The sequence below is a fragment of the Phoca vitulina genome, unplaced genomic scaffold (genome assembly GCF_004348235.1).
Source record: "Phoca vitulina isolate PV1807 unplaced genomic scaffold, GSC_HSeal_1.0 scaffold10, whole genome shotgun sequence".
NCBI classification, from domain to species: Eukaryota; Metazoa; Chordata; class Mammalia; order Carnivora; family Phocidae; genus Phoca; species Phoca vitulina.
The window spans coordinates 43,885,938-43,903,544 of NW_022589713.1; the positions used below are offsets into that span (position 1 = coordinate 43,885,938).

General features: G+C 48.8%; 1 protein-coding gene across 4 annotated transcripts; it reads right to left on the reverse strand.

Annotated features, from left to right (window-relative positions):
* Positions 1–5,699: 5,699 nt before the first annotated feature.
* ZNF619 (zinc finger protein 619) lies at positions 5,700–16,198 on the reverse strand. Of its 4 annotated transcripts, none has more exons than XM_032408934.1 (5): positions 16,114–16,198; positions 15,512–15,597; positions 11,107–11,233; positions 10,428–10,541; positions 5,700–8,024 (listed from the first exon to the last, which is right to left on the reverse strand). In XM_032408934.1, exons 2-5 carry the CDS (start codon positions 15,533–15,535, stop codon positions 6,601–6,603), a joined length of 1,689 nt encoding a protein of 562 aa, XP_032264825.1. In that variant the 5' UTR covers positions 15,536–15,597; positions 16,114–16,198; the 3' UTR covers positions 5,700–6,600. The 4 variants fall into 4 exon arrangements, with proteins under 4 accessions (XP_032264825.1, XP_032264822.1, XP_032264823.1 ...); XM_032408931.1 differs by having other exon boundaries at positions 10,428–10,544; XM_032408932.1 differs by having other exon boundaries at positions 10,428–10,544; positions 16,123–16,161.
* Between the last annotated feature and the right edge of the window lie 1,409 nt (positions 16,199–17,607).

The window sequence follows — 17,607 nt, forward strand, 5'->3', positions numbered from 1 at the left end:
TAGCTCATTGCACTTATGAAATACTTGCCTTCTGTTGCTTAAAAACCCAAATATTTTAAGACAGTTCACGCCTTAGGACCTTAATGTTCCCTCTGCCTGTTTTGCTCCCTTGCATTATTCTGCTCAAATATCATTGCCCTGAATTCAATGCACTATTGTCACTTTATATCCCCTTCCCCACCTTTCCATTTTAACATGTATCACTCCCTTATAGTGTATTATACACTCACTGGTGTGTTGTCTGTGTCACTCATTAGAATCAAGAGCTCTGCGAAGGCAATTTTGGTGACCACTGGCACAAAGTAGGAACTCCATAAATATTTATTAAATGAATGAATCTATCAAAATAAGAACTCAATACATTATGTAACTATTAGTAGTGTTCCCCTGATACTTCCAAAGCCTATTTCATGGCATGGCACACACAGAGCTCGGTATATACCTGTTGAATTAACAGAGAAGTCCTAATCTTATGCTATTCTGCATACACAATTTACAGAGCGAACATATTCCCCTAAAAGGCTTTTCTTGCCTGTTGGTAGGCTTCATTTGTTGAAAGTGATATGGATTTATAGTTCCCAGAAATTTTTACTGGCAGGTGGTTCCACTTCACACATTGAAATGGATCTTCTGAATATCATATCCTCTCTTTCATCCAAGATATTTCCCTGGATAATCTCATCTCACCTCAAACCACTTTCCCCAAACAAATACACCCTCATGGGCATAGACACACATATACACCTTCCGTAACTGTGTAGCAAGGGGGAGCCATGCCAGGCCTGAGTCCTGTATGGACTTCTCTGAGAGCTCATCTAAGAAAGGTTATCGGGATCACCTAAGACCACACTCTCTGGAGGACAGCTGCTGAGTCCCAGCTTCCCGCTTGGCTCCCTGATTTTGGAAAAGGAAGAGCCTAAGGCAGAAGACCTCCGAGTGAGATTGCCCCTCTCTTGCAGCCCATAAGTGCATTACTCCCCCATCTCTCCCCACCATCCTTGGACTCCTGGACTCAGAATAATGACTATCCTACCACACCAGGGCAGCCTGGCCCCTACCCTCACCCACAGTTATAATTATTTGGTTTATTTTCCAATCACTTGCTGGCAAGGAACAAGACTTCTCAAAATAAACCACTACACTGCTTGGGTTCGAGGAGAAAATAGTCTTTACTGAATGTGTTCAGTGACCCTACCATTGACAAAGATTCTGTCCTTGGCCAAACTCTAGCCAGGCTCTCCTGAGCCCTTTCTCTACTAAGCCTTAACCTTGGCCTGTAAAGACCAACAAAACATTAATAGCTCAAGGCCACATCTCAAGGGGCCACATCCCAAAGATGACCCTAGCCCCACTTAGAGTGTCTGAAAATTCAGGGCTGCCAAAAGAATTTACTGTTTGTTCCAGCCAACACCTGAAGACAGGGTCCTTGTCTCCCAGTCTCTGGAGGAGGGTAGGAGCCAAACTTCCCTAAGCTTGGTCAGCAAACCCATATGGGTTTCACGTGACTTCCCCTAACTCTACGGAGCCTCCGCTCACCCCGCTCCCTCCTCCATTCTCCCTTTAAAAGGTCCAGTCACTTCTGTACCAGTCAAAACTGCGTCCAGTTCACCCTGGACTCTTTTCCCTCCTGCAATAATTATTACTGATTAAAACCTGTCCGGCTTTGTTCATCTTTGACACCATGACTAAGAGAGGCCGCCTCCGGAGAGAAAGAGGGCAGAGGACGCCTGGACCGAGAAGGGCTACGGGCCAAGATGCAGGTGGCGGCTCGGCCGCGGATCAGAGCTGGAAAAAGATGCTCAAGTACGCCTCTGGGTGGCAGTGGGCGCAGACCCGCTCGGACCTCCGGGAAGCAGGCGACGCCAGCCAACACCTCCAGCCGCAATAGGAAGGCGGGCCGGAGGCAGGTGCGCACGAGAACCAAGGAACCCGCTCCGCGGCCGGGGCACCGGAGCAGGTAACGGCCCTCCTCGGCCAGGCACTTCCAAGTCAAGGCTGGTCAGACCTTGCAAGGGCCAAGCAGCCTCGCTTCAGAGCAGCAGCTCTAGGGCACCCAGAGCACCCGCAACCGAGTTCCCCTCCCACGGGAGCGCCCGGGCTCCACCAACCAGCGACGAGCCGGAAGCACCGCGGGAGCCCGCCTTCCCTTCTAGGAAGCCTGGAGGTTTCCCTCTCGGTGGTGCGCTGGTCCAGGACGCTCCCGCGCCCCGCTTGCAAAGCCGCGCCCTCTCGCAGCAGGTGTCAGTGTTGCGGCTGTCTAGCGGCGGTATCGACGGTCTGGTTGCAACCCTGCCTGCACAGACCTCAGCAGCTGGCTGCAGATGGGGCCGCAGCAGGGCCAGGAACGACGCAAATGTTTGGGCGTCCCACGTGCAACTGTGATGGAAAAGCCAGACTTCTTGGCCTGCAGGGCACGTCATACAGGGAGACAGCTGTTTGCATCTCTTAAGCCCGCACTATTCCTGGAACCCAGTCCAGGGGCTGGACTGGTAAAAATGATAGTGTGGAGTCTGTGGTCCAAGCTCTGAGGTCTTAATAGGGCCAGACTTGACATACTGAGTGCTAACCTGAGGACGAGGCCGGAAACTAGAGAATTAGCCAGATTTCACACTATAAACACTGAGGACAGCTGAGCACATTACAGTTTAGACGACTGTAGGAGGAGGTCTGCCCACCGCATGCCGATCTCTGTTACAGTAAAGGATACAGAGAGTGTACACAATGAGCTCTCTGACGGTGCTACTTAGAAATCTCAGCTTCAGGGGATGAGGACTAGGGTAGGATCGGTTAAGGGAGATGGAAGGAGTACCTGCTGGAGGCCTATTACTTCGGGAGGCATGGCAGTCCTAGCTAGATTAAAGGAGAAATCATGCAGCCATATTGTTTTTATCACCAGCCAACTTCCATGTTGGAGTGGCTGTGGAAAAACAAGGAAAATTAAGAACTATAACAAGAAATGAACCAGATGGAGAGCTCTAACCAGGGAACCAGCCTTGCAGCTGCTGAGTGGGCTATATACAAAGACCCCAAAGAAAAAGTTCCAAGAGCCACAGAGATTTACCCTCATTCAACCCATGGCCAGAAGTGCCTGTTTACCCCAAACAGAGCATATGGAAATCAGAGGGGACCATAACCTCACTTTCCATAACCCCACCAGCTCTTCCACCTGAAGACTAGCCAGTCACAAGTCATCAACAAAAGATCTGAATGCACAGACTGAGAGCTTACTGTGAACCAAGAAACATTAATGGAGGATGATCAACACCTCCCACAGAGGGCTGTCAAAGCTAAATTCCTAAAAGCTTCCAGGCATTGGGAAAAAAATACCTGAAGCTTCTCCTCAGTTATCTTAGTTGCCAGGAGACCTGGAATAATAGAAACAAGAGAAAGGTTGTGATCTCAGAAGTCCGCAAGATACCTTTTGGGTGTCTGATCAGCCCAGTTAACTCCCCCTTACCAGAGTGGGACCCCAGCAGCCTCATTCACACTATGTGATCTAACCCCTCAGCCAGGGGAGAGTAGACAAGTGAACACCTCACCTAAACTGGGCAGATCAGATTCTCTCTCCCAGGAATGTGCCACAGTCTGGAAGATTGTTTGGGCTGCTCCCTGGATGGAGTTGTAAACATGAAACCCATGGCAAACTCTGCTGTGTGCCTAGGGACAGAGCAAGCAGCACTGCGAAGAGGGGAGAGGAATCAGAAGTGAAGAAAGAGGAGCGCTTGGGTGGCTCAGTCAGTTAACTGTCTGCCTTCAGCTCAGGTCATGATCCCAAGGTCCTGGGATCGAGCCCCACGTCGGGGCTTTTCCCTCTCCCCCCTGTTCTTGCTATCATTCTCTCTCTCAAATAAATAAATCAAATTTTAAGAAGAAAAAAAGTGGAGAAAGAGCAGAGACTGCCTGTTATTCCCGCTTGGGTTTTCCAGGCTCCAGATCTCCTGCTGCATTCTTGCCCTTGGTGCCAGGCTACACATAGGAATCCTTAAAATTAAGTGTACTTACATTCATTGAAATAGGTTTCTGTTATTTTTAAAGGGTCCTAAATAACATAGCCAACTCACTGATAAAGGCAAAAGTCTCAAAACTAAACAATTCCGGTAACATGATACCCATATCCCTTTCCTGAAGGAAGTGGGCAGTCCTCTTGCTCGTGTTAAACTAGTAAGTTTGGGAGGGAGGGAGGAGTCAGTATGTCTACAGTCATTTCACTTTCAGAGAAAATAAAACTCTTGGAAGAACTCTACATTGGATTTTAAGTAATGTATGAGTTTATTTTTACACATCTGTCCTTTCTGTGAGCTACACATGACCCTTGTCAAAAAACATCTGAGTGACTACTAAGTGCCAGACAACCTTGCAACACTGGTCCCTGCATTAAAAAGAATGGCACATCATTCATCTTTTTGCACCTACTAAGTGCTGTGGAGGCTTTATTGCACATTTGTGCGACAATGGGGGGAACCCTACATGCCTGTTGAATTAATAAAGGAAGAAATAAAAGAAAGTAACAGTCATCATCATCAGAAACCCATAAATCTATTGGCTGTGAGAAATCGAAAGCCATTTTTCAGCCCAGAGCTGATATTTATTTTTCCCTACACTCCTTGCTTTCTTCTCAACTTAAACTACATTTAGAAGTTCTGCTTTTCTGAAGTCTGGCTAGCTTCAGAGCCTCTCACCACCACCCCGCCCACCCCGTTCCTTGCTATAATCCTCCCAGAAACACTGAGGCCCTGTTGAATGGTGTTTGTGGGAAATAAATAGGATGTTTATATATATCTCATGTGTGTGTGAGAGAGAAATAATGACAAAGAAACCACAGTCATTGTCATTTTCCTACATTTTGACTGCTTTTCTAAACAGTGATTCTAGGTGAGGGATCTTTGCATTTTGCAGTCTGGAAGCTCTGACTATAGCTGGGAAGGTAAGTTTGGTTTCTGCCTTTTCTTCTCCTGAATTCTACGTATTATACAAACCTTATCAAGGAAGAAAATAAAGAAAAATCTCCAACATCCCACAAACCATTTAAATTTCTCCCTATGCTGAGGGTGATGGAAATTTTATCTTGATTACACAACTGTATTCATTTGTCAAAACTCACCAAACCGTCTACTTTAAAAGGGTAAAGGCTATAAGGTGTATCTCAATAAGCCTAACCAAAGCCAAAACCAAAATATTTCTTTATGCCCTTGCTTGCAGACATAATTGTATGGTGTTATCATAACAGTGTGCATATCTTTTCCTTAGTGCTGTATTCCTGCTTAACTACTTAAAGTACCTTCCCATGTTGCTACACTGTCCTGAAGCAGTGATTGTGAGAAGGATCAGGGCCCATACCACTAGATGGAAAGTATGGCCAAACCAGTGGCATCATAACATCTAGTAAGATTAGTGCCCACCAACAGGGGGCCACACTCAACAGTCGGTTGAGTGTGGGACTCTTGATGTCGGCTCACGTAATGATCTCAGGGTTATGAGATGGAGCCCTGCATCTGACTAGCGCTCCGCACAGAGTCTGCTTATGATTTGTGATTCTCCCTTTTCCTCTCCCTCTGCCCTGCCACACCCCCCACCCTGCCCAGCTCATGCACACTCTAAATAAATAAATAAAATCTTAAAAGAAGAAAGATTAGTGTCCATACACGCTTCTTGGTGTTATCAAAGTAGTTCATTATAAAATTAACTTAAAAGTACCAGGACTCAAAAATTCAGATTTAATCAGAGAGGACGTGGAGTAGGTGTGAGAACACATCCGAGTGTGTGTATGATTAGTTACAAACTCTCTGAGGCAAGAGCTACAGCAAGTCAGAGTCAGATTTCTCTCCCTCCCTCAGAGACTCGCCAGTGTCTTGCCAACAGGTTCACTCCATGTGTATTGAGAGATGGTTACACCCAGGCACCTGCCCTCTACTGCATGGGCCCAAATCACTTTCATACCTACGTGTTTGAGTGGGCACTGAAATTAAACAAGGATGTGGACAGGAACAGAAAAGGAACCCAAACAGAAAAGCCACATCCCCTTCCAACCAAGTTTAGAGACATGATTTTACATTCTTGCTATCAATGCCGACTCATCACTTCATATTCTTTTTACTGGTTATTTCCTTGGTCTCTTGCTTAGTTACACAGGATCCTCATCATGGTCATTATCGAGGTAATAAGAAGTCCTGGGCTCCGATTCCACACGGTGAGCCTTGCTACTGGCCCACCAAATGGCCCTCCTTAATTCCTGAAAGCCATCACTGGATACTTTCTCTGCTTACCTCCTCCCATATTTCTTGAATCACAACAGGCCATGTCATTGGAATGCCATACCCCGAAGCCCCAAAGTGTTCTGTAAACTCTACCAAGTCTAGTAGAGAAGGCAGGTGCAGACTGATGGATACAGGCCCAAACTGGACACCATAAAGGACAACTCCTACCATTCCCACCCAGGGGATGGAAGAGAGGAGTCAAACATGGTTCTTACGCGTGAGAACATAAATGGAGTTGGGAAAACAATAATGACTCCACGGGCCCAGAAGACAAACACAGGCATGGTCAGGAGCCTGGGGAAACTGGTAACTCTAGGTGGGTGGGTGGTCGAGCACATGAGGGAGCTCATGGGGAGTGGGACAAAGGATTCAGGCTCCCAGCGGAAGTGAGATCCTGAAAGCAAGGCACTATTTGAACAGAGGAAGAACTGGCCATTTCAGACGAGGGGAGCAGCACAAAGAGAGACAGGGAGGGAGGAAGGAGCGTGGGGTGCGGGGAAGACGGGGCGGCCGCTGGCCCGGAGGGGGCAGAGCGCTCGTGCTGGGCAGGCAGAGGGGGGCGGCCGGAAGCGGGGCAGCGGGGCCCAACCGCGGCTGGCCCTGTCACCTGGGTGGCCTTCTTGCGAGCATGCAACTTCTGGTGCTGAATGAAACTTGCGCTCCACTTGAAGGCTTTCCCGCACACCTTGCACTCGTAAGGCCTCTCCCCGGTGTGGAGCCGCTGATGCTGGACCAGGGTGACCTTCTGATTGAAGGCCTTCCCGCACTCCTGGCAGCCATAGGGCTTCTCCCCGGTGTGGATGCGCTGGTGCACTGTAAAGCGGGAGCTACAGCTGAACGTTTTCCAGCACTCTTTGCATTTGTAGAGCTTCTCCCCAGTGTGGAGCCTCTGGTGCTGGAGAAACACGGAGCTCCGGCGGAAGGCCTTCCCGCACTCCTGACACGTGTAGGGCTTCTCCCCGCTGTGGATGCGCTGGTGCTGGATGAGGACTGAATTTGAACTGAAACTTTTCCCGCACTCCTGACACTCGTAGGGCTTCTCCCCGGTGTGGGTGCGCTCATGGACGATTCGGTCATAGCTACACCGGAAAGCCTTCCCACAGTCCTTACACTGAAAGGGTTTCTCCCCGGTGTGGATTCGCTGATGCCGGATGAGTTTTGAGTTGTAGCTGAAGGTTTTCCCACAGTCCTGACATCCGAAGGGCTTCTCTCCACTGTGGAGTTTCTGGTGCTGAAGGAGGTGGGAATTTTGACCGAAGGCTTGTCCACACTCCTTACACGAGTAAGGCTTCTCCCCAGTGTGGGTTTTCTGGTGTCGGGAGAGTTTTGAGTTATACCTGAAGGCTTTCCCACACTCTCTGCACTTGTAGGGCTTGTCATCAGTGTGAATCCTCTGATGCTGCAGAAGGTCTGAATGTTGGCTGAAATATCGGCCACACTCACCACATTTATAAAACGCCGGTCCTCCAGGGAGGGCCTGCTTTGACAGGAGGTGGGTGCTGACACCGGTGCTTCCTTCCGGCTTCCTGCCTGCCTCCTCCCTTTTGATGACGGGGGATCTGTAGTCCTGGACCAGCAAGTCCATGAAACCTCCTTGGTTTGTTTTCTCCCCTGCGTCACACGGCTGTGGCCTTCCTAAGTTGTCCTTAAGGTGAGGGTGCTGGGGAGCTTCTGTGAGCAGCCCCTCTGCCATCAGTCTATGGGCTGCTGAGTCTTTAGAAATGTTTAGTCTTGGGCTTTGCTCCTCACTCTCAGTCTTGTTTTTACCACCTAGTATGATAAAAAGAAAACAGAGGCTCTGAAGCTAGAAAGGTAAAGTTTACTTAAAAAAAAAAAAAAAAAAAAGAGAGAGTGATGCATTTTGATGCATTTACGGTCTATTTAAGTCTAGTGTAGTCCAGACTAGTTTTTTTTTTTTTTTTAACTGAGTCTTCTCTATTAGAAGAACTAGGTTTTTCACAACTACATAATTTTTCAAATTTTATTTATTTATTTATCTCAAGTAATCTCTATACCCAATGTGGGGCTCAAACTCATGACCCTGAGATCAAGAGTCCACATGCTCTACCCACTGAGCCAGCCAGGAGCCCCAGACTAATTTTTAAATGCTGAGCACAACTCATTGATGAGTTGCAATCCAGAGTTTAAAAGGTATGGTTTTAGATTCTCAAGGACAGTAGTCCTCAAAGTGTGGTCCCCGGACCACCATCACCTGGGAATCTGCTAGTAATGCAAATTCCTGGGTCCCACCCCAGTGCTGTTGAATTAGAACCTCTGGGGGTGGTATCCAGCAAGTCCATGTTCTAACAAGCCCCTCACGAGATTCTGATGCTCACTGGAATTGTAAACCACTGATCTAGAAGCTAAAAAGGCAGGTGGAAACTGTTCGTGTACTTGTTTTAAGCTGCACTGCCCATAAGGCAGCCCCTAGACACCTGTGGCTACTTAAATTTTTTTTATTTTTATTTTTTTGGCTGTTTAAAGATTTTATTTATTTATTTGAAAGAGAGAGCATGAGCAAGAGCATGAACAGGGGGAGGGTCAGAGGGAGAGGGAGAAGCAGACTCCCCACTCAGCAGGGAGTCTGACGCGGGGCTTGATCCCAGACTGAGATCATGACCTGAGCCGAAGGCAGACACTTAACCGACTGAGATGTGGCTACTTAAATTTAATGAAAATGGAACATAATTTAAAATTCAGTTCCTTGTTTGAACTAGCCACAGTTCAAGAACTGATGAGGACAATGGCTACCATATTGGGCAGCACAGATATTGAACATTTCCATCACTAGACAGTGTCCTATTGGACAGCACTGGCCTAAAGCCGTTGGCAGACTAAATAGACCATGCACAGCTATGGCAAAGGGAAACATCACTGCAGGTGGTCGGCGGGGAAAGGTTTCTCATCAAGATGATGGGAAGTGGGGTGCTAGGTGGCTCAGTTGGTTAAGTATCTCCCTTTGGCTCAGGTCATGATCTCAGGGTCCTGGGATCGAGCCCTGAGTTGGGCTCCCTGCTCGGCGGGGAGCCTGCTTCTCCCTCTATCCCTCCCCCTGCTCGTGCTCTCTCTCTCAAATAAATAAATAAAATCTTAAAAAAAAAAAAAAAGATGACAGGAAGTGCTGAGTCAGCACAAAGGCACTGACGAGGACGGAAGTGGATAGAATTAGGAAGGAGCCTTTGGTTTATAAGACTCTGAACAACATAAGGGATGGAGAGAGCATGAGAACAGGGCCAACTGAATGAGAAGGCTAAACACCCAATCTCTGGATGGTTCTCATTCACCTCAATTCTGTACCTTTCAGAAAAGGAAACCATTCGTTCCCAATAATTAAAGAGGCTTTCTTTCAAAAGCTAATTGATAGTGTTTAGGAATTCATAAAAACTCTCTTCCCATGTACAGTTTCATACACCCACATACATAAAATGTTCTTACAGAAACAAGCTCTGGGGTGCTGTGTGGCTCAGCTGGTTGAGCCTCAACTCTTGGTTTCAGCTCCAGTCATGATCTTGGGGTCGTGGGATCAAGCCCCGCATCAGGCTCCGTGCTCAGTGCAGAGTCTGCTAAAGACTGTCTCTCCCTCTGCCCCTCCCCCCTTCTCTCTCTCTCAAATAATAAATAAATAAATAAATACATACATACATACATAAATCCTTAAAAATAAGAAACAAGCTCTTACTACATTGTGTTTATATTCCTAAATTGACCCCCAAAAGCCTATTTTCACTATGCATTTTTGAAATCCTCTAGGTTTGCAAAGAAAAATAACAGAAGGGGTGCCTGGGTGGCTCAGTCGTTAAGTGTCTGCCTTCAGTGCAGGTCATGATCCCAGTGGCCTGGGATCAAGCCCCGCATCTGGCTCCCCGCTCTGCGCCTGCTTCTGCCTCTCCCACTCCCCCTGCTTGTGTTCCGTCGCTCGCTGTGTCTCTTTCTGTCAAATAAATAAATAAAATATTTTAAAAAAAAAAGAAAGAAAAATAACAGAAAATGAAAGTTTCGATGGGTCTTTTCAGTATGGAGCTGAAGCTCTATCAAGGGTCACTTTTCTGAATGAGAGTGAACATCTTCATCCTAAGAACTGGTATGACAGAAGCAAAACCTTTTTCATGTTGAATCATTAAAAGACAGGAGGAGGCCAAGGCAAAGAGGAAGGTGGTAAGTTCTCCTGCTTACCTGTGTGGACACCTCCCAGGGCCTCTCCCTCAAGGGGTGTCCAGGGATACAGGTCCCATGGTGCTTCCCCTTGCTCCAGCTGGAGTATCAGATCTGGTTTGGGGAATGGCAATGCTGCTGAAGGAGAAAGAAAAGGAACAGGAAGCTGAGGAGAGTCTCTGCTGCCCCCTCAGCCCACCCTCTGCTTTGCCAGGTGAACAATTTGACATCTCAGGACACTAAGTGAGCTCAGTGTGGAAAGAATCTGGGGTTCTAAGGAAGGCTCAAATTGTTTTGCTCAAGAGGAGGCTTACTCTGGGCTCTATCAGAGAAGACAGACAGCTCCTACTGTCATTAGAGGTGTGTACAGGGGGTCCTAGGAGACTCTCACACAGGACAGATGGAGCCCAGGACTCCAGGGAACTGGAAGAGTGGAGGATCCAGGAACCCTCTCAGCTGTCTGTGCCCAGAGCAAAAACCCCTCTCAGGAGAGTCCCCATCAGGAAACAGGGAAGAGGCAAATCCTGCTGAAAACCAAAGTGAGCCTAGATCTTTCTCCATTAGCTACTCCCAAAACAGGGGATTAGGGAGCTCGGCTCATGGTGCACCAGTCCTGGGGATATGAGAGACCCTGGATCCACCAAGGAGGAAGCCAGGGGCCCTTAGGGTAGAGCTGGTTCAGGGACAAGGAAGGACTTACCCAAGGAAGTTATGTTTGCATAATTCTCCAGCATCACCTCTAGGTACAGGGCCCTCTGCATGGGGTCCAGGCTGGCCCACTGATTCTGGGTGAAGTACACGGCCACATCCTCAAAGGTCACTGGCTCCTGAAACAATAGGCACCTGCTCAAGCCCTGTGTGAGGGCTAAGGAGGGGCCTGAACTCCAGGGAAGGGCTGACTCTACTGGAGTCCATGGCTCCGAGCCCCTCGGGAGGCTTGTACTGGCAAGGACAGCCACAACCGTACCCCAGTCGGAGACAGCCCTCAGCACATTTTCAACATGCACACCTCTGAGGCGCCCCTGCCTGGTGGTCACATCAACCCCATGTCTGGTTCCATGAGCTGGGTCGATCTTTCCGGCATGTCTTCTAATATGACCATAGCATCTATCATTCACCCTGAATCCATCCACTCCATCCACTCGGTTTCTCTCTGGTGTCCCCCCTCCATGCGTTTTTATAGACAGAAAAAATTCCACGGGCACAGAGTTCCTTCCACTCTGGTTGGTCCTCCCTCTTTCTGCCATCTTACCTTATCAGAGAGCTGGCTGTCTCTTGAAGGCAACGTGCAGTGTCGTCGCCTCCTCTAACACCCGACTCCAGGGACAGGATGGCAGTCTTCATCCCTGAGCAGGCACCTGCCCCCAGATCACCTAAGCTCCGTCCGACCTGCCAACACTGCCCTCTGTACCAGGTGTGTCTCCCTGCTCCTGATGGGGCCACTTCCACCTTCTCAGGGGAGAAGGAAACCATGCCTTGTCCTGTGTCAACTACTTTTACATCAATTCACTCAATCATCAGAACACACACGCGATGTAAAAATTATTATGCCCTATTACAGATGATGGGAATCAGTGATGTTAAGCACTTTGAAATAGACAAAAGGGAGTCCTCTTTATCTGAGTATCGCTAGGTTGTATAAGGAAGCAAACATTTCAAAGTGAACCAACCACTATTCAAGTGAGTGGCACTATACCATCTCTCCTTTTTTTTTTTTTTTTTTATTTTAAAGATTTTATTTATTTGACAGAGAGGCACAGCGAGAGAGAGGGAACACAAGCAGGGGGAGTGGGAGAGGAAGAAGCAGGCTCCCCACCGAGCAGGAAGCCTGATATGGGGCTTGATCCCAGGACCCTGGGATCATGACTTGAGCCTAAGGCAGACGCTTAACAACTGAGCCACCCAGGCGCCCCACTATACCATCTCTCCTTGACTGACAGTGAACTCTACCCCAGTCTGTCACATCAACAACCTCTCTGTGCCTAGTGTCTGCCGGGGGGAAGACATACAACTACAGACGTACTATATAGGATTGCAGCCATCATGGTAAAGATTGGTTCAGGCAAGAATCACCCATGGATGCTACATTGAGGAGGAAATTTCCACCAGGAGCAGGATACTTGCATAATCGTAAATGTCTCCCCATTGATTTCTGATCAGTTGCAAGGAAAGATAGTAACTATACACTGAAGAAATCAGGTATCACCTTGACCAGGAAGTTTAAATGTGGCTCGTATGACTGAGGAACTGAATTTCTCATTTTAATTAACTTTAATTCTAAACAGGCACATATAGCTAGTGGCTACCTTCCTGGACAGTGCACAATAGATAGTTCATTGCCCCCGAATGTTAACCAACCTTCTGTCTTCCTTCAGAGCCAACAGCTGGGAACATGGACCTTCCTTCCTCATATCATGGCTTCTACCCCTCCACACCTCTGAGGCACCCCTGTAATTATCAATGCATTCCTTGCTCCTTGTTTTCTACAACATTCAGCTTCTCAACTTCCTGCTCCACCTCTGATCACTCTGCTTCTGTCCTTTGCTAGCACTTACTCCTTCTCCATGATGAAGCGGGGCTCTTGATTCCCCTACAGAGGAAGTGTGTTCCGAGATAGTGCAGCACGGGGCAAAGAGCACGGGCTTCAGAGCAGTGCTTCTCAACGGGGAAATGCCCACCAGGAGAAATACGGCCCTCACTGTCTGGGGACTCTTTTTTTTTTTTTAAGATTTATTTATTTATTTGAGAGAGAGAGAGAGAGTGCACGCACAAGTGGGGGAAGGAGGGGCAGAGGGAGAGGGAGAAGCAGACTCCACGCTGAGTGCAGAGCCCAGTGTGGGACTCGATCCCAGGACCCCTGGAGACGTTTTTAGTTGTCACAACCATGGGGTGTGGGGGTGCTACTGGCATCTAGTGGGTAGAGGCCAGGGATGCTGCTAATCATCGTACAACACACAGGACAGCCCCCTACAACAAAGAATTATCTGGCCCAAAATGTAAACAGTGCTGCGGTTGACAAACTCAGCTCTAGGGTCAGACTCCCTAGGCTCAAATTCTATCTCTGAGGGGCACCTGAGTAGCTCAGTCGTTAAGCGTCTGCCTTCGGCTCAGGTCATGATCCCAGGGTCCTGGGATCGAGCCCTGCATCAGGCTCCCTGCTCGGCGGGAAGCCTGCTTCTCCCTCTCCCACTCCCCTTGCTTGTGTTCCCTCTCTTGCTATGTCTCTATCTGTAAAATAAATAAATAAGATTCTATTTCTGATAACCATCAGCTGTGTGACCTTGGATGAGATACCCAAACTCTTTTGCCTCAGTTTCCCCATTTGGAAAACTAGGATAGTAGGAGTACCTATTTTATAAGGCTCTTGTAAGGGTGGAATGAGTTAATATGTGTAAAGAACTAAAACAACGCCTGGCACACGGTGTTGTATAAATCTCAGCACTTAAAAGTACAGATGAGATTAGGGGAACATTTCTCATAGAGATCGTAGATAAGACTGACAGTTGTCTAGGGATGCCTGGGTGGCTCAGTGGGTTAAGCAACTGACTCTAGATTTTGGCTCAGGTCATGATCCCAGGGTGTGGGGATCGAGCCCCATGTCGGGCTCTGCGCTCAGTGGGGAGTCTGCTTGAGAATTCTCTCTCTCTTTCCCTCTGTCTCCCTCCCCGCCTTCACACTCAAATAAATAAATCTTTAGGAAAAAAAAAAGACTGACAATTGTCTAAACATATATGTGCGTATTTTTTCCCCCTCCCTTTCTTTTTTAATAATAGAATCCTAATTTTACTTGGGGCTGCCCCCAGCTCTGGCAACTAAGTGAGGTCAATGAAACACAAGTACAAAAACTGTTGGGGACTCTCTGGGAAGGTTCCTGAAAGAGTGCAAACTGATGAGAGGTTCGCCTTTTTTGTCATCTCCTCTTCTATCTGGAATGCACACGATAGCTGGAGATCAAGCAGTATGAAGCAGCCTTGAGCATGAAAGCCAGTGCTAGGATGGTGAAGCAGAAAAAGAGAAAGAGCCTGGTGTGGGGTAACACTGCCACAATGTCCCTGGACTGCCTCTTCCCTACCTCTCTTGCATGAGAGCCTCTATCTCGTTTAAACCACTGTCCCTTGGGGTTTCCTTACTGGAAGCCAATCCTGAGTGACTACTATACCCCACGCAAAGCACCAGAAGAGAACAGACTGCCCCCACAGATGTTTAAACACTTCCTGACTTGGAACTAACTTTGACTTAAGTGGTGAAACAGAAGTGGATGGTCTGATGTCTACATACACATTATTCTTAAGTCTTGGATAGGGCTTCCTAATTATATGACACATCCAATAAACGAGACACCAGCTTTCTCATTCCCTGATCTAGGATGCTGGAGAAAAATTCAATGCAAGCATCCTCTAGTGCCAGGAAAATTCTGGAAGGACAACTGCTTCCAGTGCTGCATGAATTTGTGCCAACAAAGGATAGAGGCTTTCGCAGAGATTAAGCTGTAATCTATGCAAAGGGCCGGAGGCACCGGCATCAGCTCCAAACTCAGCAGGAATCCACCTCCCTCGTCAATCCACTCTCTCCAAAGGCTCCCCAGTGGTGGCTTCACTGTACCCTGACTTTGTGATCTGCAGGGCAAACTCCTCCTGTGGGAATGACTGTTTAAATGCAGGAGGTGGCCTTCCTCTGTATGGTGCGAGGCACACTAGCACACCCCAAATTTTAACTTGCCCATTTGTTCCCCAGATATTGTACAAGTGTAGATTCTGATTCTGGAGATCTGGGTTGGGGCCTGAGACTCTACCTTTCTAGCAACCCCCTTAGTGATGCCAAAGCTGCTCATCTGTGAACCGTACATTCATGGTCCACAGTCTGCATGGACGTAGACTCTCACTTTTTAGGAGAGTTTCTTAGCTGGTGCTTCCTTCTTTCCCAACCGACCTGATCCTCCCAAGTTTACCTACTCACCCTCATCACCTCCCCTAACATACTCCTCTGCCATACTCTACTGATGGATGCAACGCTAAGCATGGGACTGGTCAGGCCAGGCTACTATTCCTATAGTCATCAATCGTATCTCTTTTGAATGTGGAAAGCTGGAAGAAAGCTCAGCTCACCTGGGACCACACTGTCTGGAGCATGGCTGACGATCCCTGGCTTCATGCACTGCCCTCTCTGTTTGGAAAAGCAAGAACCTGTGGAGCTAAGAGAGAGAATCACAATGAGGCTGACCCCGCCTCGTTCCCCACCTCTTTCCCCTCAGTCTCTGTGCCTCTCTCATTGGAATCAATATTCCTAGGACACTCTGGATGTTCTCAGTGCACCTTCTCCAGTGGTTCATGCGGTGCTGCATCTGCTTCCTTTGTAAATGCTACAAATCTGCCTGGTGATGCTGAAAATTCCTCGAAAGAATATCTCTGAAGCAAGAGTCAAGAACTGCAGTGGATTTGTGGCTTTCAAGAAAATCCCTGGCCCACTATGAATGAATGACTAAGTAGTCTGTACTGAATGGTTCCAGCAAAGGTGGCAAAGACCAAAACGAGCATTTAGAGAAAATGTAGGGTAACGGGGCCCCGGGACAAAATACAAGTGGTGATCTGGCCCCAGGGGAAAGGGGAAGACGCCTGACGTCCCAGGGCGCGATGCTGACCGGAAACCCGACGGGAATCTGCACACTCCACCCGGCAAGCGGGCGACCCCACGCGTCACCGGCCCTCACCCTGAGTACCGCGAGCCGGGGGACGTCAGGCCAGCTCTCCGGGGCAGGAGGGTTGATGGCGCCTCTGCGGGCAGGGGCCCCTCGGGCGGCGTCTGCGGGCCCCGACCCCCGAGCTCGAGGACTGCGCTGGGGGGCGCCACCGCGCGGAGGCGGAGCGCCGAAGGCCCGGCCGCTCCCGCAGATCGCAGCCGAGGCGGAAGCGCGAGCGGAGGCGCTCCCACCCGCGCCGCTCTAGGAAGCCCGGAGGCTGGCCTTCTCCATGGTCCCGAGCCAGACCCGCCACCTGCGCCCGGGCGCCGGCTTTCCTCCCGCCCCGCGTGCTAGGCACCGCGCCGCAGCCGGAGAGCAGCAACTCGGGGACATCGAGGCCGCACCACACTCCGCGTGGGTCTGCGTGCGAGCTCCAGCGCTTGCCAGCAGTAACTTCCTCTCCTAATGAATTCCCAGCCCCAGTCTCTGTCCAGCGGCTTCGAGACTGTGACCTGAGGTCGCCAAGTCCCAGGTCTGACTGTCCCCGTTCTGATCCCGGCTCCACCACCTATTCACTGTATGGCCTGTGCCAGTTACTGAAACTTTGTGCTTCCGTTTCTCAGTTGGGAACGGCAGTAGTTTCGAACTCATAAACTCAGTGCAGCAATTGAGTGAGTCAACTCGTGCAAAGCACTTAATGACAACTTCTGGTTCTGCATCATAAGTAAGTCAGAGTAAGTTCTAGCTCTGTTGTTGCGGACATTGTTATTCCTGTGTGTCGTTGCCACTTTCCTAAAACACACTCCCATATCTCTTTCTCCAGTCCAAATAGAATAATAGCACCGGCAGCAGTGTTTCCTATTGGCCAGGCGTGCCAGGCGTTGTGCAGATACCTTTGAGCTAGAGTCCTGTGTATCAACCTGTCCATTGTTTCTTTCTACTTGGCTAATCCACAGGCACCTAAAACTCAAAATGTTCCAGACGGATCTTGTCATCCTTCCCTCACCCTCCTGTTCCACTTTCCAGGGTTGCCCTGTCCCTCCTCCCTCCTCCTCCCCCAAACTGCACTGTAACCCAACTAGGTGAGTTTGATCCTTGGTGAGTTACAGGTAGAGACTACACCAGGTGGAGCTGTCACACGAAGGAAATTTTATTTGCAGCAAAGAAGGAGATCGTGGGGAATAACTTCCAAAGCTGTGACTCCCCCAGTGGAGGTAAGTGGGTTCTTTTTTACTTAAGGTTGGGATGAATACTCAGAAAGGGGACTTTTGTCATCACACATAAAGGTGGGCATAAGGTTGCGCAGGTGTACTTAGAAAACATGCCTATACATGCATTCTGTGTTATGTTAACGAAGGGGGAAATTTTAACATTATAATGACCACTCCATGGTCCATCTGCACAGGTGTAAGCCAGGGGTCAAGCTCAAGCTGGTTTAGGCCAGCTGGAGCTCTTCCTGTTGTTTGCCTCTAAAAGATAAGGTTAACATTCCTGTGAAGAAAGGGGGTCAGTGGGGGTCTTGCT